This window comes from Telmatherina bonti, assembly GCF_933228915.1.
Source record: "Telmatherina bonti genome assembly, chromosome: 10".
NCBI classification, from domain to species: Eukaryota; Metazoa; Chordata; class Actinopteri; order Atheriniformes; family Telmatherinidae; genus Telmatherina; species Telmatherina bonti.
Genome location: NC_136628.1, coordinates 8,358,560 through 8,379,486, shown reverse-complemented (window position 1 = coordinate 8,379,486; position 20,927 = coordinate 8,358,560). Strand labels below are relative to the sequence as shown.

Below are 20,927 nucleotides of genomic sequence, written 5' to 3'. Positions count from 1 at the left end.
TATATATATATATATATATATATATAGATAGATAGATAGATAGATAGATAGATAGATAGATATGTTAGCAACATGAACATAAAGCTAATACATGCTTAATTACAATAGATGCGATAGTGAAAAGAAATATAATAATTCATAAACATCTTTTCACAATCATGAACTACAATACTTTAAAAACCACTAATCATGCAAACTAAAACTGAACAAACTAAAAACGTCTGAGCTAAATGTGCTTTTATTTTAAAAGGCAGTGCTACTACATCCGGTCGCGCCGCGTCTTATTTGTGTAATTTAATTAACTTTCTGTCTGTGGACCTTGCAGACAGCTTGCAGGCTTCACAACGCGTTACACAAAACGAAACATGAGAGTTTGCGCTCATAGTTTCTGGATTCGTTCAGATTTCGTTTTATCGTTTTAACCAAGCCGCTAGCTGGTTAGCATACCTAGCTGCTAAGCTAACAGCTAGTTGCTAGGCTAACAGCAGGCATGTCGGCGTGGCGGCGGCTGCAGCTCAGGCTTCTGACTATCCGGGGATCAGTCGCCTCTTCCCGGGTGACACAGCGGCACACAGGACGATGCGGACATCTAATGTTCTGTCGGAGCCTGAGGACAGCTGGAGCTCTCCGGAGTGACTTCTATAAAGGTGGGAGGATTGCTGAGAAGTGACTGATATGCAGGAAATAAACGAGTTTACCTTCAGATGATAGGAAATCTGAATTATTTGCATATGGAAATTCATATGTGCAACTTTTTATATCTTACTTAAAGCTTTTGGCTTGACCTTTAAACAGCCTGGTGACATTTGTCATTTATTGTTTTTAGCACAGTAACACAGAAGCGACTGGACCAGAATAACAGGTTATTATTCAGTATAGACAAGGAAAATGTGGATAAAACTGTCAAGTTGTGCTAAAGAAGTATATCTCTATTAATATCTGTTGAATCCAGTATCTCATTTATTCTTGCATGAATAAATTAATGGATCACCAGATTAGTAAAGCAGCTGTGTTTGTGTCCAGATGTTGTGAAAATTAAAAACATCCTTTTAAGTGCTTTACCTGAATTATTGCTAGTAATATGATTATAGATTTCCTCTGTACATTGTCAGATATATAAACATGGTAATTATCAGAATTATTGTACACTGATTAATTTAACAACATTTTAAATGTGTAAAAACACCCTAAAGGTATTTTAAGTGTAATTAGATTTTAATGTCACCAACAAAATAATAAAAATTATAAATAAAATACAGTGGTGGTCCTAAATCTAAACTAGCTTTGTAAGACACAGACCTCCGTCAAGCCATTGTAATGCTTTATTTTGTTTGTTTGTTTCTTTACGCGGGCATAGTTTCAGTTGAAAGCTCTAATGGTAAAATGATCCCCATAGTAAACAATCCTTTAAAATAAATCATGGCTCCAGGTTGGAAAATGGATCAACCCACAAATCTGAGTCACTTATGTCCTTATTCCATTTTTATTAGATTTCCTGAAAATCTAATCAACATCGATCCATAATTTATGAAGTTATGTCGCTGACAAACAGACAAATGGTGCTGTGAAATGATTGTTGGAGGTTCCTACGCGGCGTTTTATCCATAGACCGTATATGAAAGATGGACGCAGCCTTTAGCAGTAAAAAGTGAAGCCTATGTGGAAGTGTATAAAAGTGCACTGCAACAGGTCTGATGGAGGATTGGATCCTCCAGAACCTAGACCTCAGCAGGTCAACTGGATGACTGGATCCTCCCCAGAACCTAGACCTCAGCAGGTCAACTGGAGGACTGGATCCTCCCCAGAACCTAGACCTCAGCAGGTCAACTAGATGACTGGATCATCCCCAGAACCTAGACCTCAGCAGGTCTGCTGGAGGACTGGATCCTCCCCAGAACCTAGACCTCAGCAGGTCAGCTGGAGGACTGGATCCTCCCCAGAACCTAGACCTCAGCAGGTCAACTGGATGACTGGATCCTCCCCAGAACCTAGACCTCAGCAGGTCAACTGGATGACTGGCTCCTCCCCAGAACCTAGACCTCAGCAGGTCAACTGGATGACTGGCTCCTCCCCAGAACCTAGACCTCAGCAGGTCAACTGGATGACTGGCTCCTCCCCAGAACCTAGACCTCAGCAGGTCAACTGGATGACTGGATCCTCCCCAGAACCTAGACCTCAGCAGGTCAACTGGATGACTGGATCCTCCCCAGAACCTAGACCTCAGCAGGTCAACTGGATGACTGGATCCTCCCCAGAACCTAGACCTCAGCAGGTCTGCTGGAGGACTGGATCCTCCCCAGAACCTAGACCTCAGCAGGTCAGCTGGAGGACTGGATCCTCCCCAGAACCTAGACCTCAGCAGGTCAACTGGATGACTGGATCCTCCCCAGAACCTAGACCTCAGCAGGTCAACTGGATGACTGGCTCCTCCCCAGAACCTAGACCTCAGCAGGTCAACTGGATGACTGGCTCCTCCCCAGAACCTAGACCTCAGCAGGTCAACTGGATGACTGGCTCCTCCCCAGAACCTAGACCTCAGCAGGTCAACTGGATGACTGGATCCTCCCCAGAACCTAGACCTCAGCAGGTCAACTGGATGACTGGATCCTCCCCAGAACCTAGACCTCAGCAGGTCTGCTGGAGGACTGGGTCCTCCCCAGAACCTGGACCTCAGCAGGTCTGCTGGATGACTGGATCCTCCCCAGAACCTAGACCTCAGCAGGTCAACTGGATGACTGGATCCTCCCCAGAACCTAGACCTCAGCAGGTCAACTGGATGACTGGATCCTCCCCAGAACCTGGACCTCAGCAGGTCAACTGGATGACTGGCTCCTCCCCAGAACCTAGACCTCAGCAGGTCAACTGGATGACTGGATCATCCCCAGAACCTAGACCTCAGCAGGTCTGCTGGAGGACTGGGTCCTCCCCAGAACCTGGACCTCAGCAGGTCTGCTGGAGGACTGAGTCCTCCCCAGAACCTAGACCTCAGCAGGTCAACTGGATGACTGGATCCTCCCCAGAACCTAGACCTCAGCAGGTCAACTGGATGACTGGATCCTCCCCAGAACCTAGACCTCAGCAGGTCAACTGGATGACTGGATCCTCCCCAGAACCTAGACCTCAACGGGTCTGGGGTTGACTGCATCCTCCCCAGAACCCGGACATCAACATGATTGAAGCGGTGTGGGATCATCTGAACGGAGATTTGAACAAAAGGCTGAAAAGTTTAATCTGTTGACTTTTTCTTGCCAATCTTTTTTGAACTTTAACTCACGGTTTTGTATTTCTATAAATCCTCTCAGTTGTTTTCAGTTTTCATTTCAAAATAAAAAAGAAATGAGGAGAAAATAAAAACTTTTCCAGACTATGGTAAGTTGGAAAGTCGGAGCGGGAAGTTAGTGACTGATTGGTTTGTGTTGTTTAGACCTGGAGGCGCATCTGGCAGCGATGAAGAAGAAGGCGCTGGATGCTCTACCAGGAAGCAGCTGGACTCCGTATGAGATCAACCCCAACCTTCCTCCAGAGAGGGCCGACATTGTGATCGTTGGAGGTGGTGTGGTGGGCTGGTCCATCGCCTACTGGCTGAAACAGAAGGAGATGGTGCGAGGGGGGGTGCGAGTCGTCGTCGTGGAGAGGGACCCAACGGTGAGTCTCGTCCCGTCCCGTCCCCCCCCCCCCAGTATCAAAACTTCTTCACTTCTATGAATAAATCTGCTAAAAAAAAAAAAAAAAAAAAAAAAAAAAAAAGATAAGTAAAACTGCATCATGTGATGCTGTTTCCTGTTTACTGACTTAAAATTTCACCGTCAGATTTAATTATTACAATATAATGACGACAAAAATCAGCAAAATGGAAGCGAAGATGTCAAACGATCACAAAGACACAAAGATAACAAAACTCTTCAAGAAATAGAGGAAAACTTAAAGCTGGGGTAGGTAATGTTGGGCAGCTAGCAAGATGTGAAAGTGGCGCCCTGTCTTGGCTCCTCCCCCTCTGGTTTTGCTCCTTGCGTGATCCAAGGCTCTTTAATTCCACCAACAGTTTCCTCTTTCTCGTTTGTTTAGCGGGAGGAGGCAAATAAACCGAGCCTGGTCGGGGAAATCCTTCCTGCATTTCCTCAGTAATCTTTGCCTTCTGAGTTTCTTCTTCATTACGTTGTATTTTCATCCTAACATGCTGTTTATATGCAGGGTGTGGCTATCAGGCATGGGGGGGGAGGCTTACAAAATAAAGAAATGAACAACTCCATTTGGGTCCAAACGTTTGGATTGGTCAGAGTTTTTGCAGATTGCAGATTTTGATGTCCAGGCCTTCGCACTGAAGGCGGCCTATTTTGCCTATTTCTTGGGTTTCTCCTGGCCTCCCTCTTGCCTTTGTGTGGGCGGGGTCACATTGGCATGATCACTCTTCTCTGAACACGTTCCACTCTGTATGTTCTGAATGTGACACAGTCACTGAGTCGTCTGCAAGTTTATTCACCAACAACGGCTGGTTTTCCTTTTGCGTGTCTGATTTAGCTTGTGAGTCCTCAGGCTCTCCTGATAGTTAATGGCTTCATCCTCCCGCAGGGGGAACATGACTCCAATGTCTATAGGTGTATAGATATGTGTATATATAAGTGGGTGTGTATGTGTTATTATGTATATACATATGTATGTAGGTTGTTCTCTTTCTCATTCTTTCTTTTTCTCTCTCTCTTTTTCTCTTTATGAGGTATTTTTCTGTTTTCTCTTCTTCTCGTTTCTTTTTCTGTCCCTCTTCTGTCCTCTCCGGTCCGGTCCAGCAGTACAAACTTTGTAATACAAACAATTATGTAAAATAAATAGAAAAATAAAATTAGAATCCAGAATATCAAGGGGAGCATTATATCTATAATGCTTTCCTTGGCAAAGTAAATTTGCCCAGCAGAACACAGCATCCAGAAAATCATTCGGCCTGCTTAAAAGCTGGATAAGACAAAAAAAAAAGAAAGAAATAAACAACTTCAATTCGGTTCGAACGTTTGGATTGGTCAGTTTTTACCGATTTACAGTAAACTGAGGGGTCTAACTATATTTCTTATTGTTCATGATTACAAAATGTAGAGACTACTATCAGGATGAGGAACCACCTCACCCACAGTAAAAATAAATGTCTGAGCAAGATGACCTACCCCAGCTTTAATATGAACAGTTAGACTTAAAAACCGCAAAAATCATAGAAACAGTCTCTAAATGACTCCAGAGACCTAGAATGTATCAAAAAGGGTAAAAATGGATTGACGGCTGAACATCCTGTAGTTTCTGAGAGCTGTTGCGTCACTTTATGGTAAAAACTGCTCAGAACGCTGCTGCGCACGATACGATCTCGTCTTCTGTCCCCTGGTGGACAGCTGCCGCATTACAGTGATTCCCTCATGTTCATCGTCATCACGCTGCATGTTTACTAATTCCTTCCCTCCTCTGCGTGTGGTTGTCCACAGTACTCCCAGGCCTCCACCGTGCTGTCAGCTGGAGGAATCCGCCAGCAGTTCTCCCTGCCTGAGAACATCCACCTCTCCCTGGCCTCTGCGGACTTCATGAGGAACATCAACGTAGGTGACGCCGACAGTGAATGAGGAGTAACTCGTTTAACTTGAGCGAGCATAAGGTGATATGTGAGCATGATCCGATAGTGCAAACATGTAACACTAGTTGTGATTGGTGTGTAGCTCAGATATGTGTCCATAAAGTTGGATTTGTTTAGTTGTGAGGTGAATATTTCAACATTAAACATGAATATCTTTATTATTTTTATGTAAGAAATGAACAATTTCTTTACATAAATACTAGAAAATGTGAAACTTCATGGAGGAACTAGCTTGAAATGAACAGAGAGGACTTTTGTGGTTTTGCATGGTTTTTATCAAGCATCACCTTAATAACTGCTCGACTTTTTGGGGAGAGCAAACTTTTCCCTGACTGGAATTAATCTTTTGTAAATATTTAGAACTTTATAGAACTTTATTGTCATCATACAACGAAATTAAAAAGTGCAAACCTTCACAGTGTGCAAAAGACAACAGATAAACGATGCGATCACTCTGACTGTCACAAACCACAAAAATAAACATCATCAACTATGTCTCATTCAGGGTTTTCGGGGTAGAAACTAGGGCTGTGACGATACGCTTTTGTCCCGATTCGATTTCGATTTAAATTGCGATTCTTTGATATTGCTGATTTTTGGAGATTAAAAACAAAATAAATGTATAAAACTTATGTTTTTGCTCATAATTTTTATTTTATTTCAATTAGAAAAAAACAACACAGCGATAACGCCCAAGAACACAAGTAAAAAAAAAATCAATAAAAACAATAAAAATGACAGAAATTTCATAATGGATTATTTTTATTTGTTTGAATTTTTTTTTTTTTTTTTTTTTTTTTACAAAAAATCAATTTTAAAATTGAGAAGCAAAAAAAATCGAGATTTTCGATTTTTCAATTCGATTTTCCCACCCCTAGTAGAAACTGTTCCTCAGTCTGTTGGTCTGTGCTCTTATGCATCTGTACTGTCTGCCTGATGGCAGCAGCCTGAACAGACGGTGGCTGGGATGGGAGGGGTTCCTGATAATCTTCTGAGCCTTTTTGAGGCGTTGGGAGCCATGGAGTTCCTCCAGTGTGGGAAACGTCCAGCCAATGACTTGTTGAGCTGTGTTGATGATCCTCTGGAGGGTCTTCTTTAGAGCTGATGTGTTGCTGAGCCAGATGGGTATGCAGCATGTTGGGATGCTCTCAGTCGAGCAGCGGTAAAAGGACACCAACAGTCTTCGTGTGATGTTATTCTTCCTGAGAAATGTCAGGAAGTCTCTGCTTGGTAGTGTGTATCCTCCAGGTCAGGCCGCCTCTAACAAGTGAACCCCCCAGAAACAGACGTCTGACACCCTCTCCATACAGTCCACATTCATGAAAAATGGCAGCATATTGTATTTCCTGTAATCAGTTAGGAGCTCCTTTGTCTTGGACGTGTTGAGGACTGAAGGCGACCAGTCAGAAAGCTGCTGATCCAGAGGCAAGTAGAGGGTATAACCCCGAGGTCCATCAGCTTGGTCACCAGTCTGTGAGGGAGAATGGTGTTGAATGCTGAGCTGTAGTCCACAAAGAGCCACAGCATCTTTTTAGATCAATTTGCCCAGTAAGCAAACTGGTGTGGGTGGAGGAGCAGGGGAAGGAGACCTGTGATGTGATTTCCAACCAGGTTGGTGCGACTGGGCGATCATCATTCAGGCCAGAGATGGTGGCCTTGTTGGGGAGAGGGACTATGATGGAGGGTTTCAGGCAGATGGAGACTGAGAAGATCCTGGTTTGGACTCCAGCCAGCTGGAACGCAGTCTTTTAACACCCGACCAGTGACACCATCTGGTCCAGCAATGGGTCTACGGCCCACAGGGCCCACCTCACCTTGTGCTCCTCCACTGGTAAGGCGGGGCCACTCTCTGACACCTGGAGTGGTGGAGCCGAGTCGGGTTGCTCCGTTTCAAACCGGCCAAAGAGGTTCAGCTCCTCTGCCGGAGAAGCAGTGCTGATGATGGTCTTGTAGTTGGTGAGGTGCTGGATCCCCTGCCACACCTGCCTGCTGTTGTTGCCATCCAAATCGTCCTCCTATAATGTGATTTGGCTTTTCTGATGCCCCTCTTCATGTTTGCTCCGGCTGCACAATAAAAAGACCAGACCTGAAGGCGTTGTTTCTCTTCTTCAGCAACCGCTGGACCACCGAGGTCAACCAAGGCTTCTGGTCGGGATAGACTTCCATAAACCAGCCTGAGACTTCTCTACTACTTAGTTTGCACATTTAAAACCAAAAGCAAGTGTTGGTAATCCATTACTCACTCGGGTTTTAACTGTTGTCACCTTATTGGTAACTCTTATCTCAACCTTCTGCTGTATAAAACATCGTATCCACCAACAAACTTTTGATGATGACGTCAGGAAAGCCTTTGTATCTGCAGACACTCAGGAGTCTCCAAATATTCTACATGTTTTTGACATTTTTTGCTCTTAAAACCGTCGCTGCAGTAGACTTGAGCGTTAACTCGGTGCTTCCCGACCTGTTCTCCTTGAAGACCCGCTTCATGGAAACGCTGAAAAGCCACAGACCCCCTGCTCCACCCCCTGCTGAAACCATTTGTCGTGCGTGCCATGGTCAGCTGTCTCACCCTATCATTTCCAGCTGTGTGTCATAAGGAATGGACATAAGGCGGGGGTGCACAGTGCTCAGGCAGAGGTCACCAACCTCTCCACCGGTTCCTTTTGGTTGTTTTGACTTGGGAGTCTTCATTAGTCCAGTTTTCAGTTTTGGTTCTTTGGTTTGATCTTTTTGTTTGGGGAGCGGCCCAGATCCTTCGGCCCGTTGCGTGGCTGGTTGGAGACTCCTCCCTCCTTTTGCTTATTTCGGCCGGGGCTCCCTCCTCCTTTGGTTCCCGTTGGTTTCTTTAATAAACTTTTGTTAAATGTTGATTGTTGGCGGTGGTCTCTCTTATATGTTATGGTTCCTATTTTTGAGTCGTATTGTTTTGTTTAGGGACCGTAACACCATTTATGAGATATTTTCACCATAAATCCTTTATTCTGTCGGAGTTCTGTCATTCCATGAAGCCAAAGTTAAATTAACAACACGAAGCACCACTTTTTTTTCCCTTTCAAATGGAGATAAATCATCAACTCTGCAGCGTTTCTACAACGTGTTTTATCAATTAAACGTTGCAGGAAAAATCCAAGTTGTTGGGATAAACATGATGTGCTCCACCTGTGCAGCTGTCACTTAATCTAACAGGACTTTTGAAAGTTTCAGCTTCAGGTTAAACTTCTAGATCTTCAAGATATAGACATGTTCCACTAAACAAAGCTGGTCTTCAGGACTGTTTTGAGGCTTGGTTATTACAGACAAGCTGAACAACGAGACTCTGACTGTCAGGTAATTTCAGGAATTGAAGTGGCTCTATGAAGCACATTTCAGGTCAATTTATTTTAATGTGGAAGTCCAGAAGGGCAAGAAATGATCAAGCATTTTTCACAAAAACCTTCATTCATTTAGTGTAGATCCTCTCAGATCAGCCTCTGCCAGAAGCAAGCGAACGATGTCCTGCGTCTGATTGGTCAGCTGCTAGGAGTAGTTTTACTGAACAGTGAAGGTGGGCGTGGCTTTCTTCTCGTTAATGTGCACAACCTAGAGAAGATGGCCAATCGCTGAGTCCCCCAGGATGTCCCTGACCTCCTAAAGTCCTGAACATGAAGGTGGATTACATGCACGAGTTGCAGCCTTTTAGTTGTTCGTTTTTTTAACTGAGGATACTTGTGTTAAAAAATTGTTTGGGACCTGATTTAAAAAGCATTTTCAGGCTCCAAATCTCCGTTTCCGTGTCCCCGAAATGTTCAGGTGGTTAAAAAACTCGCTTCAACTCGTCTCTGTGACTTTTAATCCCACTGGCTCTGAACGGTGAAACCTCAGGACCCTCAATGGGCTGAAAGTGGTCTGCAGTCACGTTTTTATGACTTATTCGTTTGATCATTAGATGGAGGCTGTTTCCTGGACGCCCATTTGCTTTGCTAGAAAGTTCCGTGTGTAAGAAGAAATCCACATTTATGCTACGACGAACCGCTTTCTCTTCATCCACGACACCATGACGATGTTAGTCCGGATGCATCTACGGACCAGACTGCAGGCGAACGTCCAGGTTCAGGTGTAATTATGACCCGTTTTATATGATCTGAACCTCATAAACCAAGTTATCTCTTTAAAATGAGGACAAACTGGTTTCAGCGCACATTTTTGTTAGTATATACTCTCATTAATCTCTGTGTTTATCTGCCGATTAGGACCAGCTGGTCCATCCTTTTAACTTATCTATTTAAGAAAAAAAAAAACATGTTTTCATACCAAACCTCTTAAATACAACTTAAAAATAAATTTAATGAAATATTAAAGCTCTTTGATTGGTGTCGTTATCCAGAGGACGAGAAAAATGCTCTTTGCTCAGTGCAAACATGAAAGGGTTAACCGACTCTTCAGCCATGATACCAGCGTGAAAAGGGAAAGATCTGCAGCGACTTGACGGAGGAGCTTAACGCGAGACTTGAAGTGAACTCCAGGGTCTGGAGAGTCACACCTGCGCTGCTAAAGCACAACATTCTTCTGACTTTTCCCTCTCTGGTCTGTTTGTGAACATGTTCTCTGAGCACAGATGTTGGCTGTTGTTTCCCATCAGGATCATCTCGGTGTGGTGAACGAGGAGCCCGTCGACCTGCAGTTCAACCAATCAGGATACCTCTTCCTGGCCAGTGAGGAGGTGGCTCACATCATGGAGGAGAACTACAGCACCCAGAGGTGAAGGAGATGCTCCCCCGTCTGAGGGGCTTTCCAACCATCCCAGTTGGTGGCAACTCTGTCCCTCTTCTTGGTCTTGTTTGGAAATAATCTGTGATTTCAGGTGTGCTGGAGCCAAAGTCTGTCTTCTCTCTCCAACACAAGTGAAGGAAAAGTTTCCCTGGATAAACACAGAGGCTGTGGCGCTGGCTTCGTATGGTGAGAGCAAACCAGTCAGACTCTTTCTGGGTTAACTGTTTGGTTGTTTTTTTTTTAGCTCCTGGTTAAGTTAAACAACTCCTGTGTAATAACAGTGACGTTATTACACTCAGTATCCACCTCATTACATCCACCTGTTCAACTTCCTGTTGGTCTGAAGAAGAGAAAGGATCCAGCCGTTGATGTCAGAGGAGAACGGACAGACTGGTTCACTGTGGTTGTTTTAAAGTGCTTTACAAATAAAGTTGGATTGGATTGGATGATAGAAAGGCAACTGGAAGTCCAGTAAGCACTGATTCCAACCAAGACACGTTGTCTATGAACACACAACACGTCCAGCCTGGAAGCAGATGGTCTCCAGCAGCAGAGGACCAGACCGGGTTCCCTCCTGTCAGTAAGAACAGGAAACTGAGGCTACAATTCACACAGACTCACCAGAACTGGACAATAGAAGATGGAGAAACTGGTCTGATGAGTCTCCAGTTCAGCTCCACATTCACATGGTAGGATCAGAATCTGCTGGAAACATCATGACAACATGGATCCATCCTGCCGTCAGGATCAACGCTTCAGGCTGCTGCTGGTGGAATGGTGGGGGGAGGTTTTCTGGTCCCACTTTGGTCCCATTAGTACCACCATGACATGGTTTAACCAGCACAGCCTACCTGAGTCCTGCTGCTGACCATGTCCATCCCTTTCTGAGCACAGTGTAGCATCTTCTGATGGAAACTTCCAGCAGGATGATGCACCATGTCACAAAGCTCACATCATCTCCACCATGAAGATGAGTTCACTGTCCTCCAACGGCCTCCACAGTCACCAGATCTCAGTCCAGCAGAGCAGCTTTGGAACGTGGTGGAACCAAGCGGAAACCTCCAGCGGTTAAAAGTGAAGCCCATGCTGAAGTGCATAAAACTGCAGTTCCCCCTTCATCCACTAGGGGCTCCAAAACAGAGCAAATCCCCATAGACTCCCATGTTAAAAAGACCAACTTCACAGCAGAAATAAACATGTTTACAGCCTGGTTCAAAAATCCATTTTCAGTTTAATAGGTCAGGTTTACCTTCATGACAACTGTGGGGGGAGTGAATTTTTTAAAGTAATTTAATCTCAAAGTTTGGCATATTTAGGGGCGTGTCCTTTTGATTGGCAGGTACTCGATCTCCCGCTTCAAGTAAGAAGAACGTAGAACAACCGCGGTTTTTAGCCGGTTAACAACGTGACTTAGCTTTAGCCCGCTTACCTCTGTTAGCTGGTTATCTCCTGCTATCTCCGGGTTAGCTCTTAGCTACAGAAAGCTTGGAGTTTGCTCGATGTCAGTCATCCACCATGACGCTCACAGCACCCCTCTCAGCTCCACCTCTTTGTCCATATTTGTATTTTCCGGGAGAGACGACACGCATGCCCCTATCAAGATGGTGATGGTAGGAACCGCCCACCGAGCTTCAATTCAGCTCTTCAGAAACCTATGGGTGACGTCACAGAGGCTCGGCCCATCTCTTTATATACAGTCTATGGGTGGAACGGGAGATTCTCATCATGATGTGCAGCAACTGTGTGATGCTTCATGTCAACATGGAGGAAAACCTCCGAGGAACGTTTCCACCTTGTTGTTAAATCTGTGTCACCAAGAATAAATGCCGTTCTGGAGGAAAAAAAGAGTCCAAACTGGTGATACTGGACACGGTGAGGTGGATGGTGGGTTTATTCTCTGTGCAGCTAGAAAACAAGTTTATTTTGTGAATGTTTAAATGATCTTTTCTTTTATAAATGGTTCACATGCTGCATCAGCTCTTGCTTGTCAGAATAAAAGCTTTGTCTCTGAAGCCGTGGAGCTGCTGAAGAGTAAACCTGCTTTCATCTTGTTGATGTGATGACGCGTGTAAGCCTCGGCGTGACGTGTGCTCTTCCTCGGCTGCAGGGCTGGAGAACGAGGGCTGGTTTGATCCCTGGACTCTGCTGAACGCCTTCAGGCGAAAGGCCATCTCTATGGGGGTCATTCAGTGCTGCGGGGAGGTCACAGGTGTGTCCGCACCGGCTAACACAACAACACCTGATGCTCAGCGTCATCTTGTCTTCATCATGTTATTTATTTTCTCCTCCAGCACAGCGTTGGAAAGTCTGATTAATCTCCTTTACAACCCAGTGCTTCTGTGGAAGGAGCATCACAGCTAAACGTGGGTTGTGCTTTGTAAAAACTGTGCCTAAAACCCCGCCAGCCGCCACCTACCAATCACAGACGTTTGACAGGCAGCTGATTGACAGACAGACGCATTGGAAAGAGATTCCAGTGGCAGTAATGATTTATAACTCCATAAACTCCAACTTCCCAGATGGCACCGTCTCCCCCACAGATCCAGGATCATCATGGGTCCCTCCAGGTTCTGGGTCTGGACGGGATGACATGACCTGCTGGGAGTCCAGACTAGCTGCATCAGCTTCTTCATGTCTGACCAACCAACACAGCCAGACTGGTTAACCTTCAGCAACCGCTGAGGACTGGGAAGACATCCCACTGCTACGTGTGACCAGTATGAGGGGGCGCAGCCAAGCTGCTGAGGCAGTGCACGGATCTTCATCCCCTCTGAAGTCCTACGGCGGTTTTACAGCAGTAAAGTCTCTGGTTGTTTAAACTGAAGCGTAAAGATGTCAGACATGGCTTGTTTTTCTGATGAGAGTTCAGTCATCCGACGGGAGACGCCAACAAGACGTTTCAGGGGATTTTGGAGCTTTATTTGGTGGCGTTGGTGGTGTTTTCCCCACGTTTAGCTGCGGGGTTCATTCCACAGAAGCACCATCACGACACGCTGTCCGCCATCATAACGGTGACAAATCAGGGGTCGGAAACTCCGGTCCTGCAGATGTTAGGAGTTTCCCTGCTGCAACACATCTGGCACACATCAGAGCTGATCAGCAGACATGTGCACGTCAAACTCTGCACAAGTCTCCTGATCAGCCATTTATCTGAATCAGGTGCGTTGCAGCAGGGAAACTCCTAACATCTGCAGGACCGGAGTTTCCCACCCCTGATGTAGAAAAACACCATGAGGTTTTTCTAAAAGGAGAGAAATAATGAGAAGAATAACATCTGAGAAGAATAAAAGGCTTTTTGTCTCGTCCAGATTTTACATCGACGACAAACGTGATAAGGATGGCGGATGGAGAGCAGCTTCAGATGAAGAGGATACACTCTGTCAGAGTAAGAATCCTGAACGGATGTACCTGCTGTCATCTCCCGAGGGATTTAAATGTATTCATGTAAAACTAAGCAGACGCGGGAAAAAAGCGGCTAATAGTTTATTAAATAAAGCTCCCAGGGAGAATGTGGCGTCAGCGCGGCTTTCTCCACCATTTTGCAGGAAGCCAGCTGCTCTTCCCATCAACGCGTTCGGTTTCTCACCAGTAAACTGTTAAAAACACTAGAAAATAAACTCTCACGACAAGTTAAGAATCCTTAAGATGCGGGAACATGAATAATTAATAACTTGGATCTTTGAGCAATGTGCTCGACGTTTCCACCGCTTTCAGGCCGAGACGTCGGTGTTCACCTGGCGCTTGCTGGAGGTTCCCACACCTGTCATGAAGCTGAAAACAGATGATCTCAGCCTGGTGGAGGAACGTCAGAATCTTATCTGTACGTGGGCGTTTCATCCAGATGGGAAGCGTTTTATGTAAAATCCTGCAGACGTGGATTCTCACCTGTTCTGTCATTGTCCCAACACCTTGCAAATGTCTTTATTTCTGCTCACATGAAGCCCAAACTGTCCGTTAGTTTCACATGCAGAAGCGTGAATTAGGGCTGCTCGATTATGACAAAAATTATAATCATGATTATTTTGACTGAAATTGAGATCTCGATTATTTAACACAATCATCCAGTGTTTTTAAACAACGCTGCGCGTCGTGGTGTTCTAGACTCCGTGTCGTACATTATAACCGTCTAATGGACGGTTCCGAGTTGTTTAATCCGCTTTTACCGCTTATATAGGAACTATTTTATGTTGGCCTCGATGTACGTTTTATACCAAACAACCGCTGTCAGGCTGCAGCGTGTTTCTCTCATTCACCTGTTAAAAGACGGCTGATCTGAACCAGCTGGTTAACGCGTTGCTATGGTAACGCCCCGTAACGGAGGGATATTACAGCGTTTAACTCGCTAAACTATGTATAGGAAAATAATGCAGCCAGTTGTCGCTGACAACGGTATAAACTATGTTTAGGTGAACTTCCACAACCTACTGCAGTTATTCTACATTGACCTGCAGCCGGAGCCGACTGAGACTGGCCGCCTGGGAGTGCTTTAGGACGGGAGAGGCTCCCGCTGCTCCTTCCTTACAGTAACTGCAGAACAATATGTGCCTTCAAGTCAGTTGCCAAAACACCAGAAAGTCTCTAATAACTCCAGTAAAAGTTGCTAGATTTGTCGCTTTTAACAAAAAAAGTCTCCAGATTTAGCGAGAAAGTCGCCAAGTTGGCAACAGTGTCTGAATGAAAGCAAAGCGGCTGTGGGAGGAGTTTACAGCACAGCGCTGCAACGCCAGAGACGCTCGATTAGCAGCTGAAGACAGCAGGAGAGGAAACTGCAGAGAGAAAAATAATCACACCCTTTTATTATTATGATCATTAAAAAACCCAGATTGTATTGAGATCAAAATCTGATTAATCGCCCAGCCCTAGTGTGAATTGGGAAGAAAAATCCTGAGAAAACACGGATGTGCGCGGGCTAGTCTTTTCTTCGCCGCATAAGCAGCTCGTGATGTTCGCTGGTGTTCTGCAGGTGCAGATGCCGAACAGTCTGGAGTACCAGCAGGTGGAATGTTCCATCGTGGTGAATGCAGCAGGAGCCTTTTCTGGGAAGTTGAGTGAGATGCTGGGAATCGGCCTCGGCCCCAAAGACTCCATCTCTGGAATTCCACTCCCTGTGGAGCCTCGAAAGAGGTAGGCCCAGAATCCAGCTGCCCGTCAGTTTTCCTCCAGGACAGAGCCTCACATGCTGCAGCTTCTCGCACCCTGACGCTTTCTTTCCCACTCCTTGCTTCATGCTGCTTCTACCATCTGGTCTCAGACGCCTTTCTGTGCTTTTGGGTGGAGCTGGAAGTTTGACATTAGATTCACGAACAAACTAATACCTTCATGGTGTTCGCTTTAAGCAGTGTTACAACTTGTTTAAGCCTCCACTTGACACTATCTTTATTTTAAATTTATTTATTTTTATTTCAATATTTTATTATTATTATTGTCAATGTCAGTTTTATTTAAATAGCACATTTACACAGCCTCAGAATCCAAAGTGCTTTACATAATCAATAAAAATAGAGAAAATGACATTTAAAACATGAAAAACACTAAAATACAAGGACGAAACACAAAGTCACATATAAAATCCAGTCCTCTGAACATGGTCAGCCAAAGGTCAAAGGAAATAAATGTGTTTTTAGCCTAGATTTAAAGGTCAACAGAGTGTTAGCAGACTGCACAGTTCAGGGCAGCACATTCCTCAGGTTTGGAACCACACTGCAAAGGCTCTGTCGCCTCTTGTTCTTAAGTTCAAGCCTGGATTATTATTTTTTCTTATTATTTATTATTTTTAGAATTATTTTACAATATATTATTTCATTTTTATTTTATATTATATTATTATTTATTATTATAATTATTATTATTTATTATAATTAATAATAATTTATTAATATTTATTTTATTAATATGTATTTAATATAATTATTTTATTTATTAATATTGTAACTTATGTATTAATTATTATATTATAGTTATTATTTTATATATATATATATATATATATATATATATATATATATATATAATATTTTTTTAAATATTTCTTTAATAATTTAACTTTCTGAGAACATGGCTCTGTAATACCTCATTAAAGTAAATTTATGGCTTCTGTTTATTATTTACAGTGTTTCCTGATGTGTTGCTTTGCTTTTATTTATTAATCAAATCATTTAAAGAAAGTAATAACAACTAGAAAAGCACTTGGAGAGAGCAAACCTCCGCCAAGCACAATGTTAAAGAATCTTTTAAAATATTCCTGGATCCAAACGGTGATCTGGATCACCACCAGAGTTAAATCACTTCTTCCTTTTCACATTTCCATCAACTCCTGAAAATTTCATGAAAATCCGTCCATAAATTTTTGAGTTATTTTGAACACAAACAAACAAACAAACAGATAAACGCCGGTAAACACATAACCTGCTTGGCGGAGGGAATTATCATAGTAAAACATTGGTTCATTAGTCGTAATGCTACATTTAATTTTAAGCAAACTGGACCGTCTCGGTGGATGGATGATCTAAATGGATTTAATATTCATCCAAATGTTTGTCTCGTCTTCTTGACTCAGTGTTGTTACACCCTGTGATGGACCAGCAGGTGGCAGTAATGAGCCGAGATGTGCAGCAGGGAGAGAAAACCTGCAGATTTTAGACCCAGTTTGTATTTTTTAACCATAAAACACCAAGTTTTACTGGAATGAACACATGACACACGAGTGTATTTCTGAACTTCTCATTGTCATGTTTGAGAAATAAACATGAAGTAGCCGTCAGAAGATGGACGTGTTCAGAGATGATGTTCTGCATATCTTAGTTGGAACCGGTGCTTATCCAGCTTCCTGTTGTCGTTCTGTCATCTCCAACCAGTCTGTCCATTCTCCTCTGACATCAACAGCTGGATACTTTCTCTTCTTCAGACCTTCCCCATTCTGATGCTCAGTTTGAACTTCAGCAGGTCGTCTTCACCATGTCCACATGACGCTAACGTGCTGCCCTGTGATTGGTTGAGCAGATATTTGTGGGTCTAGCGGCTTTTATTGTATGAATATTGGTGAAAAAGAGTCAAATCTGTTAACTGTGTTGATGAACTGGAGTCTCTACACGAGCCAGTTGTTCAACCAGCTGCTCTAAAACAGACATTTTATTCAGCGAACTGGTAAATCTTAGAAATACCTTTTTTCCCCCTTCAGAGATGAGTGAAAATCAATTTAGTCATTTAATAAAATATTTATAAAGCAAAGTGGTTTAGCTGTTGGCGTGCAGTAAATTGTCTTGTTTCTGTTTTCAGGTATGTATATGTGGTCCACTGTCCTGATGGTCCCGGTCTGGACACTCCCTTCCTGATCGATTACTCTGGAGTTTACTTCAGAAGAGAGGGGCTTGGTGGGAACTACATCACGGGGGTGTCACCTGAGGAGGTTAGTTTCAGCTCTGAATGGTTTCTGTTGGTGTTTTAATGGTTTAACACAATCTGTCCTTCGCTTGTCTCCAGACGGAGGAACCAGATACCAACAGTCTGGAGGTGGACCATCAGTTTTTTGAGGACAAGGTTTGGCCCAGATTGGCCCACCGAGTTCCAGCTTTTGAGAAACTAAAGGTGAGGCTGTTATCTACCTTTAAAACTCACCAGCACTTCCAGTGCCATCGTTTCCATCATTACCAGCATATCAGGAACAGTAGTGTGCAATACTGTAGGTTTTGCCCTTCAGGTGACATTTTCCAGACATTTATATCCCATCCAGGAGGTTTATAATCCAGCCACAACATATATTTTTCATTCAGAGACTCTATGATAACACCATTATTTATCACATGTTCATCACTATCACTACCGTGTTGCTAAGAGACCTCTATTTTCAACTTGAAATGATGATGAAAACACTTCCTGTCAAACTTTCCACCAATCAGAGAGCTTAAATTGACAGTAATGTCCAATCAGGAGCAGCCAAAGATCAAGTGATGAGAAAAGCAGAAAAATAATGATCCTCTGTGGCTGGAATAAAGCCAAGGAGAGGTTTCTGATGCAGCTGAGCTGGAGGTGGTTTAGTGAGGATAGCAGATAAAAAGTAGCAGGAAGAGGTTTAAATTAGGAAAAAGTGTAAATATGTAAATAGTTTCTGTTGTGTTTGTTTCAGTGCCAACAGGATTTAATAAAGATGCTATTTTTAGATTTTCCAGAGATGTCCTACAGGGATCTGTACTGGGCCCACTATTATTTTAAGATAAGTGAATACCTGGTGACCTGTCCAGGGTGTACCTGCCTCTTGCCAAATGATTGCTGGGATAGACTTCAGTTTCCTCACGAACATTAATTGGACTAAGCTGTTAAGACAATGGATGGATGAATTACTGATGTTGTGATGAAGCTCAAGTGTCACATTTGGCAAAAACTGTCAGAACATTTAAAAAGTATAAAAGTGTAAAAAGTTTCTGTTGTATGTTTGTTTCTATGCCTATACTTGTTTTTCTCCTGAGAGTCAAAACTTGAGTTCAGACAAGAAACGTTTTGGTCACTGTTGATCTGTGTGTTATTTCTACACACACGTTTTCTTCTTCTGGTTGCTCTTTGTGCTGCTTTATCTATTCATACATTCAGTTTACATAATTTTAGCCTCAAAATCTGAGGCTGAAAATATCATGTCTGCATGGAAACATCACATGTGCACGGAAACATCACGAATTAAAAATAGCAATAAAAAGTGGCATTTTAAGGGTTAAAGAGCTTTAATGTCTCATTTCCTCTTCTCTTCCTGTCAGGTGACCAGCGCGTGGGCAGGTTTCTATGACTACAACACCTTCGACCAAAATGGCATCATCGGCTTGCACCCTGTAGTCAACAACATGTACTTCGCCACGGGCTTCAGCGGCCACGGCCTGCAGCACTCCCCCGCGGTGGGTCGCGCTGTGGCGGAACTCATCCTGGAAGGGAACTTTAAAACTCTGGACCTGAGCAACTTCAATTTCAGACGGATTCTGGCTCAGGAACCCATGCTGGAGAGGAACATCGTCTGACAGCGCCGCAGTTCACATCTGTACGAGTCACCGCCAAGTTATAACAACTCAAGTCTTACATGTGTTTTATGGCTGCTGGGGGTCTGTTTTACATCTGTGGGTTGCCAAAAATACTTTTTGTACTTCTCTAGTTAACGAGTTGCATGAAAGCTGAAGAAGCCTCTGTCTGAAGACACTTTGGTTTTACTGAATATTAAAAAGATTGTTTTAAAAATCAGATTTTTATTAAATGTAAATAATACTTTATAATTCCCAAAGGGAAATCAGACCATTGCTGAACTTTACCGACAAGAAGAAAATAAATTTTAATAGAAAATAAGAGAAACAGTTTGAGTCTTTTTATTTAGAGAAGAAATGACTTGTTGGAGTTGTCCTTACTACAGCAGAGCTGAAGCAGCCTCTGACTGAACAACGCCTCCTCATCAATCACTGTTTTACAGAGTCTGTGTTGTGTGGTCCAGTAGCTTCACAGCAGTCTCCAAGCACATCGTTACCCACAATGCATCACGCTGTAAGCAACAACTGCCAACAAGTTCAGCAACTTTTATCAAATATTAAAGTCTTTCAGCTTTTTGTGCAAATGGCTCCAAATCACAACAAAGTTACTTTCAGGATCTAATCCAGTTCACTGTAGTCCAGTTTTTACAGGATCAGGTCTCTGCTTCTCCCAGGTGATCTGGTTCTGTTGGCTTCATTGGGTCTCCAGCTCCTGTTGGAGCGAATCACAGCCAAGTGTGAAGCGGGATGAGAATCATCGCCTCCAAATCCGAGACCATGGTCCTCAGTTGGAGAAGGGTGAAGTGTTCTCTCTGGGTCGGGAATGCAGTCCTGCATCAAGTGGAGGAGTTCCAGTATCTGGTTCTTGTTCAGGAGAGAGGGAAAGATGGAACAGGAGGTCAACAGGCAGACTCTCTGCTGTGGTGAAGGAGGAGTTGAGCCAGAAGGTGAAGCTTTCAATTTACCAGTCGATCTACGTTCCCACCCTCGCCTGTGGTCAGCAGCTGTGGGTAGTGACCGAAAGAACGAGATCGCCATTACAGACTCAGCCATCGCAGTATTTACAACCTTGTAACAGTGTTTTGCAGCTGCATGTGTACATTTGCATCAAGAATTGGAAAAGTTGTTTTATCCACCTGTGTTTGTCCTGATCATCGGGAACATTTATCATATTTTTGGGACGATAACTCACTTTTTTTCATTGGTTAGCTGTACCTGCGACTTACACTCTGGAGCGACTTATACATGAAAAACTATATATAATTTCACAGACAGCCACAAGAGGGCACTGTAGACTTACGCACAGATATCTCCTACTTCTTAATTAAAAATTTAAACAGTAAACATTAGCTCACAAAGACAACTGAGAATAACTGAACACAAATGCCCCACCCAAAGAAAATTATATTTTTGAGAATATGATAAATTTCATTTAAAAACTGTGCAAACAAACCTGCTTGAACCATCTCTACCAACTTGTCTGGTTATGTAAAACCCACACTAAACTACTGTTTCACTGTCGTTATGTCGTAATTAACCTACATCTCAACCATTTGCTAAAAAACATTTATCCT

The 20,927-nt window shown here is 43.4% G+C and overlaps 1 protein-coding gene across 1 annotated transcript; it reads left to right on the top strand.

Moving 5' to 3' along the window:
- The first annotated feature begins 341 nt into the window (after positions 1-341).
- Positions 342-19,639, top strand: foxred1 (FAD-dependent oxidoreductase domain containing 1). Its single transcript, XM_079247148.1, has 11 exons — positions 342-647; positions 3,425-3,645; positions 5,463-5,573; positions 10,227-10,345; positions 10,449-10,543; positions 12,465-12,566; positions 13,666-13,742; positions 15,321-15,481; positions 17,633-17,762; positions 17,837-17,941; positions 19,102-19,639. Exons 1-11 carry the CDS (start codon positions 491-493, stop codon positions 19,354-19,356), a joined length of 1,533 nt encoding a protein of 510 aa, XP_079103274.1. The 5' UTR covers positions 342-490; the 3' UTR covers positions 19,357-19,639.
- The last annotated feature ends 1,288 nt before the right edge of the window (positions 19,640-20,927 follow it).

Excerpts from the sequence above, each read along its gene's own strand:
- foxred1 (XM_079247148.1), top strand. The coding sequence starts at position 491 with ATGTCGGCGTGGCGGCGGCTGCAGCTCAGGCTTCTGACTATCCGGGGA. Across the intron at positions 648-3,424 it reads CCGGAGTGACTTCTATAAAG|ACCTGGAGGCGCATCTGGCA; the intron begins GTGGGAGGATTG and ends TGTGTTGTTTAG. Across the intron at positions 5,574-10,226 it reads ACTTCATGAGGAACATCAAC|GATCATCTCGGTGTGGTGAA; the intron begins GTAGGTGACGCC and ends GTTTCCCATCAG.